The sequence below is a fragment of the Xiphias gladius genome, chromosome 13 (assembly GCF_016859285.1).
Source record: "Xiphias gladius isolate SHS-SW01 ecotype Sanya breed wild chromosome 13, ASM1685928v1, whole genome shotgun sequence".
NCBI classification, from domain to species: Eukaryota; Metazoa; Chordata; class Actinopteri; order Istiophoriformes; family Xiphiidae; genus Xiphias; species Xiphias gladius.
The window spans coordinates 1-7,500 of record NC_053412.1 but is presented as its reverse complement, the minus strand read 5'-3'; the positions used below and the strand labels follow the sequence as shown (position 1 = coordinate 7,500).

At 45.0% G+C, this 7,500-nt stretch overlaps 1 protein-coding gene across 1 annotated transcript in view; it reads left to right on the top strand.

Annotated features, from left to right (window-relative positions):
- Positions 1–7,334, top strand: part of LOC120798355 (BCL-6 corepressor-like) — a 58,632-nt gene extending 51,298 nt beyond the window's left edge. Inside the window, exons 11-13 of the mRNA XM_040142604.1 lie at positions 1,241–1,318; positions 2,170–2,356; positions 5,493–7,334. Coding sequence (XP_039998538.1) covers positions 1,241–1,318; positions 2,170–2,356; positions 5,493–6,870 — 1,643 coding nt within the window. The 3' untranslated portion in view covers positions 6,871–7,334. The remainder of the gene's footprint in view (positions 1–1,240; positions 1,319–2,169; positions 2,357–5,492) is intronic.
- The last annotated feature ends 166 nt before the right edge of the window (positions 7,335–7,500 follow it).

The window sequence follows — 7,500 nt, the reverse complement described above, 5'->3', positions numbered from 1 at the left end:
TTTTTCATTTTTAAATTCTGTCCTTTATCTGTCGGAGTAGATCACAACTATACGCAGATTGATCGTAGAACTGATCTGATATCAGATATTTTTAAATCGATGCCTATTTATCTCCCAGGCTCTGGTCTGCAAAAGAAAACGTGCAGCAATTGTTTTTTTTGTTATATATTTATTTTTTATTTTGTTTATTGCCATTTAATTTTGTTATAATATATAACTTTAAGAAGACTAAGAATCTGCAGCCATGCTAGTGGCACATTTCCAGGAAACTGCAATGGATAGTGACGTCTGTGTATGACTCATTTTGTTTTCACTCAATACGTAACTTCCTAGTGTTTTGTCGAAAACTCTAACATATAGAGCAGGTACTTCACAACTGTAGTAACTGAGGCTAAAATCACTCCGTACCTACTCGTTAGTGCACTACCTTTATTTACTGCTCACTACCGCGTGAACTATTGAGTGTCTGCTATATGCGGGGAGTAGCGAAGGAGTGAACGAGGGAGTGACTTTGGACACTTTCTCCATTTCTTGTACACTTGGTACCAAATTGCGAAAGCCCTTCTTGGAAATACCTTCGTCATTAATGGCTAAATACCCGCTAATGTTTAGGAAATTATGAGGAAAGTTTCCAGGAAATTAGCTGGAAAATACAGGACAAGTAAAATAAAGCGTTACCGAATCAAACAGATATAGTGAGAGAAACGAGGAGTAAACAAGAAAGAAACAGAGGAGGGGAAAACGATGCAGCCTGTGTGTGTGTGTGTGTGTGTGTGTGTGTGTGTGTGTGTGTGTGTGTGTGTGTGTGTGTGTGTGTGTGTGTGTGTGTGTGTGTGCGCGTGTGTGTTCGCCAGCCAGTCTGATTACCATTCCCTGCCTGTATTTGTTCGCTCTCTCTCCAGCTCTCTTTTTTCCTCTCTCTCTCCAGAGGGGTTTAATGAGGCTTGGCTGCTGAATCCCAGAACAGCTTACTGCCACACACACACACACACACACACGTACACTCCTGCCAGCATCCATCTACTCAGCGCCAAGCGCCGCGGCGACGAGCCGGCACCGTCTGAACACAAACACTCATCTTCTTCTTCCCGTCTTTCACTCTCTCTCTCTCTCTCTCTCTCTCTCTCTGTGTGTGTGTGGCTCTATTGTTTTCATCTCGCTGCCTTCATCCTCTCTGATTGGTCGGCTCTTTGATCGACCACAAAGGACACAAACTCTCTGCCTCTCTTTCTCTCTGCAGACTATCTCTCTGACCTCCAGGGAAGGTCGGAGGGCGATCCGGGAATCTACTGGGAGTTTTACGGCAGCTCCGTGTGCGGTTAGTTTACACGCAAACCAACACCATCGTGCATGGACACAGTCGTCAGGGGAGATAGAAATAAGGGGAACATCCACATAATTCAGGATTAAAGGTGCTACATGCAAGTTTTCTCTGCCGCTGAACGTTGTTTCCTGCCGGGAGCCGGTGGTGGTTGCTTGCCAAGAGCTTCAATCATCGTTGTGTTTACAAGACCAGAGGTTAGAATCCGTCCTCTGAGCAGAGCTACTGCTTCAGGACAGACTGGACGCTACAATGATTTGCTATTGGAAAGTGTCGAGACGAGCCGGGGCTAGCGTGTTAGCATGCTAACACCAGTAGAAGGAAAGAAGTGATAGAAATAGAAGCGAAACCAGAGTACACGCTGGCGTTGCTTTCCACTGCTGGAGAACGCTCACGGTGAGTAAAGGAATGACTGGTTAGTAAACAGCCGTTAATGCTAACGTTGGCTATGTAGCAATAGCACGAACGTACATATAGCCCCTTTAAAGGAACTAGGCCTAGATGACCCACAAGTATGATAAAAGTTAGGTGAAAGAAATAGTGTTAAACTTGTGCTTAAGGAACCAGGGATCAACGTTACGTCTCAGATAGGACTAAGGCAACGACGCTAACGAACTAGGACCAAAAAATTTAGGATTATCAGAACCCCCAAACTAGTTACTGAAACTAGCATTAAACTAAGTATATAAAGGAACAGGGTCAAAGAAATTAGGACTAATGGACCTAAGATTTAACAAAGTAGGACTGAAAGAACTGGGGCTAACGGAGCAAGCAGGACCAAAGTAGTTTGACATCCATCAACAACGTTCTTCTGTTGTTGATTTTTTTTTTTTTTTGTGTTCTAACAGAGCCGTCCAGCGAAGGAGGAGTGTATAACATCCTGGCTGACCCACCGGGGCCAGAGGAGGAGGAGGAGGAGGATGAAGAGGAGGATGAGGACGAGGAGCAACGTGCAAGGAGGGAGGTGTTCGAGTTTGAGTTGTCCGACCGACCGCTGCTCCCCTGCTACAACATCCAGGTGTCGCTGTCACAGGGGTAGGTCAGAAATCAAGTGAGGAACCTAAGACTACAGGAACCGGCACTAAAGAACCCCAGACCTAATGCGCTAATACTAAAAGACGGTTTAAAGCTTTGAAAAAAACTGTTACTAACAACATTAGAGTAAAACTAAGGAGAATGAAAGACGCCGGAGGTAAAGTATGAATACAGGGATCAGGGCTAACGATGTTAACTTTAACGAGACTAGGGCTAAAAGAAGGTGGGCTTTGAAAATAGGTATAAAGGAACTAGGACTAATCACATTGGGAATTAAGGAACAAGAACTAAAAAATCTAGACCTAAACAAATTCTAACTAAAGGAACCAAGACTAGATCTGATCCCTAACCAATAAAACTGCTAAAGGAACTGGGGCTTTACATACTGGAGCTAAAAGTGGTAGGACTAAAGACGGTAAGACAAAACATTTAAGGCCAGAAGTAAATAGGGCTAAAGGATGGAGTACTAAAGGAAGCGAATCACAGGGCCAAACAAACCAAACTAACTTAATTTGGACCAAAGGAATCAGGCCTAAACAAATTAGAGCTAATGGAAATCTTGTGAAAGAAACTAGGGCGAAACGCATTAGGACCAAGGGTTCAACTGAAGGATCAAGGGCTAAATTGATCTGAGCTAACGGAACTAGGACCAAAGTAACACGGACTAATGGAACTTGGACTAAAACAGAGAGCGCTAAACTGGTAAGGCTAAAGGAACTAGAACTGGAGTTCCTTTAAATATATGAGGTCTAAAGGAAGTAGGATTAACAGAACTAGCGCTAACACTAACTAACCAAGAATAAAGTAACTAGGATTAGTCAAATTTGGGCTAAAGGAACCACAGCTACAAATTCTACAACTAAGGCAACAAGGTCTAAAAAAGCGAGGGTCAGTATGTGCATATATACACGCTAGTCCCACAGGAGCGAGGACGAGAAGTGGTAGGAACAAAGGGACTGTGACTAAAGGAACCAGGGCTAGGCTTACTGGGGATAAAGGGCTAAACACACAGGGACTAACTTAGGGCTAAAGGCCCCAACCATAAAACTGCTGACGTAAAATAGTGCTAAAAACAGCAGCGCTAAATAAAGCAGACCGAAGGAAAAGGACTAGCGAAGACCGCTCCCGCAATCACAAGCGCTTTGTCTTTTCTTATTCTCGCTCGTCTTTTTGTCTCTTTCACACCAACGCACTCTCTCTCAGTGTTGTTCTAACACGTCTCCCTCTCTTTCACACTCACACACACTCTCACACACTCAGACACCAATTAAGGTGGTGGAAAGCAGCTTAGAAAAGAAAGAAGGGAATAGCGGAGGAGGGAGAGAGAGCAAATGAAGGGTAGTGTGAGAGAAAGAGGAGAGGGAGGAGATGGAAATGGGGGGGTGGGGGGGTGGCAGGACAGACGGAGAGGTCGTTAACGAGGATTGCATCGCCGTGGCGACGCGGCTAATTGGCCTCCACTTCGTCTTCCTCCCCTGTCGCTTTTCTCCTCCTCTCTCTTTCTCTTCTTCTCCCTCTCTCTCACTCGCATTTTTTTCTCTCTTGCGTCTGATGTAGTATTAATGGCTCTTCCTGGATACAAGGCCACCGGGCAACCACACACACACACACACACACACACACACACACACACACATTCATTGGGTTGTTTAACATTCCAGCAGCAACTGGCTTTAAAGCAACATGTGGCCTTGTCTACTGCCGTGTGTGTCTGTGTCGAGGTCTGTGTCTGTGTGTGTGTGTGTGTGTGTGTGTGTGTGTGTGTGTGTGTGTGTGTGTGTGTGTGTGTGTGTGTGTGTTAAGCTTCCTTTGCCCTTGGCACACACACTCACACGTCCGCACACAAACCCGCACACACACGTGTCCGCGCACACACATTGACAGACATTGTGAATCAATAACAGCTCCATTGATGTCGAGGCTGTCTTCGGCTGCAGCAGAATATATAAAAGAGAAGCTGTCTCTCCTTTTTTCCTCCCTCCACCCTCACACTCCGTCTTCCCTCTTTGAGATTTATATAAGCCAAATTTCAAATTTTGCCATAATTGCATGTTTAAGCTAAAATCAAACACAACTGCAGTCCTATAAATCTCATCTCATCGTGGCCTCGGAAACGTCTGATGTGTTTTGTTTCAAAACGAAACACTTCAGCTCACCTCAGACTATTTCTTATTATTTAAAATTCAATCTAACATCTGATGTGACAGACATCCTGCACCTTTCTGAACTGAACCTCAACAGACCAGCTCTGGGGGACAGTTCAGCTATTCAGGTCAACTCAAGTCAATGTACTTAATACAGCTCAAAGTCACAAATGACAAATTTGCCTCGAGGGCTTTTTGTGATCTGTGTATCTTACCCATACTTGCCATCAGAACTGTTCAACCATGTCCCATGTAAATTTCCTGCCTACACGATGAACGTCTAGATGCTGTTTCAAAGCCTTTCCACTCTGCCAGGAAAACGCTCCTGGTGGAGAATAATAAATCCCTTCATTTAATTCTAAAACTATAAAGGCATGGAGTCAAACACCAGAATCAGCCTTTAAAAAATACTAGGACATATAATTAAAGTGGAGACAACTTAAAACTTTTCCACCCCTCTAGCATTCCTCCAAGGTTCACTCTTTGTTTTTACCTCGGTTTCTGTCACCGTCCCTCTTCACCTTCTTTGCCTCCTCCTACAACGGGGCTCATTGTCTTTTGCCGGGTAGAGTTCCCACAGTTACTCCGGTTGTTCCATGGTCCGCCATTTCGGCTACCTTGGGAAATCTACCGGCAGTTACCACGGAAAACCAAAGCGCTATCCTCTTCCTATTTTGGTTGCGGAGTGTAGGACGCACTTCCTTTGTGCTGTAAATCGAGCCTCCATTGTCCTGGTAGATTTCGTACCCGGTGGCAGACAGAAGTGAATAGTGAAAGCGAGGCTTGTAGGGACCCACTCTAAATGCCGATGGTGTCTTGTTCTGTAGCCATTACCTTGTGCAATCAACATTTAGTTCATAATGATAAGTTAAAGCAAAAAAACTTGTCTCTTGCCACTTTAATGAAGGTAAACTACTTCTGAGGTGATTAAAACAGTTTTCTCCCTCCGCCTTTCTCTTTCTCCATCTCTCTCTTCTCTCGCTTTCCTCCAGTCCCAGGAACTGGCTCCTCCTCTGCGATGTCATAGGTCGCCTTCGGATGACATCTCGGTCTTTCCGGCGCCTCTTCCCTCAGCTCAACGTGCAGTCCATCCCTGAGGACGAGTTCTATCGACAGGCATCCCTGTCGCAGCTTCTGACGGGTCCTGATGAGCAGGAGCTGGCCTCCTTCAGGCCGGATGTCAAAGACCCTCTGGAGTTGGTGGAGGCCACCCCTGAGCTGGCCGGCATGCTCGGTTCTTCCTTGGAGTTCGTGGACAGTCGCTGGGACTCCCTGAAAGCTTCGCCACCTCCAACGCCACCCCCACCACCGTCGCCAAGACCCTCGGCGAGATATTCACCAAGACCGCCACTACGCATTCCACCATCATTACCACCACAGCGACAGGGGGCAACAGAAGCTGGTGCTAAAGTGGAAAATGCCTTGCAAAACAGGACTGCAGAGTCTGGACAATGCCAAGGACTTAAAAACATTGGATATTCTACTCCAGCAGCTAAAATGGAAACTAAATTAGATGCTACCACGTGGGAACCACAAAAGCAAGGAAGTAAAAATGCCGGGGATCCTTCTCCGTCAAAACCAAACATGACAGTGAATACTAGCACGTGGGAACAGCAAAGAGTACAAAGTAAGAGCGCTGGAATCGCTAATTCTGCTCATTTGGACTCTAAGATGGACAATAGCATGTGGGAACAACAAAGACAATGTAGTAAGGCCACTGGGATGGCTAATTCTGCTAATTCTGACTCTAAAATGGACTCCAACACGTGGGAACAACAATGGCAAGGAAGTAAAACCACGGGAGGCACTGCAGTCAAGTCTGACCTGGCAGTAGGTGCTAGCATGTGGGAACCCCAGCGACTACGAAGTAGGAACGCTGTGAATTGTGATGCCAAAGTGGACATGGCCCTGTCGGACCCACAGCGACTAAGGAATAAGGATGCTGGAGCAGTGGATGCTACCACATGGAAACGACAAAATCAAGGGTATAAGACTGGTCGGGTTTCAAATTCTACAAACCCAGGTGCTTTGGTTGATGGTTTTGACGGCATTTGGGAACCACAACGACTGCGAAGTAAGAATGCTGCGATCACCAGCCCTGCGAAACTAGATGCTAACGCGTGGGAACGCCATGGAATAAAGAGCGTGGGTGGCAACAGCACAACACCCAAAAGAGAAGCTAACTCCTGTGATACCCAAGGAGGTAAGGCCATGAAGATGGATACTGCCTGGCAAAGGAACTTGGGCAATGTCAGAGTACACATCAGGGACTTGGGGATGAAAGTTGGTGGAGGTACCATGCGGAGAGATATGAAGAAAGAGCAAGGGAAGGTCGTCGGGAAGGGCGCCAGGGTTAAAACAAGGTCATGACAAAACATTACGCGACCAAGAAAATGAGAAGTTGCAAATCAGGTTGCGGGAGTCAAACGGAACTGCTGCCAGACTGAGAAAGATTCTTCAGCAACAATACAGTATTCCATAAAAAAATGAACAATTTTACACAAAATTGAAACATACATGTAAATACTGTACATGAGCAAACATATTTGGACGTTGAAAAGGACTGTCCATCCTTTGTGGAGAGACTGTAACAGTATTGTGTGTGTTATATGTACACTGTAAATATGTGTCTTTTTTATTTATGAGTACAGATATCACTGGTTCTTAAATTTATTCTTTGTAAATGCAGTCTGGTGTAAATACGATGCAGTTTGTGTTGCGTGGTAAGATTATTGGTTCTGGTCTGGGAGGTTGTTTGTTACCTTTGTGTGTAATTTTGTATTCAGCATCCCGTCGGCTTTCGTCACCAAACTATTTATTGTCCAATAAAAACAAAGAAGGAATATGTCTGAGTATGTCTTCTGAATTAAAGTTAAATACACAAATTAGCACAGCTAGCCAGTGAGCAAGACTTTACTTTATACTCCTTTAGCATTACAGATGTTTCTGTATAGCTGTTAGCGGTGAAAAGTCACAGCTAACTTTTTTTTTTTTTTCTTT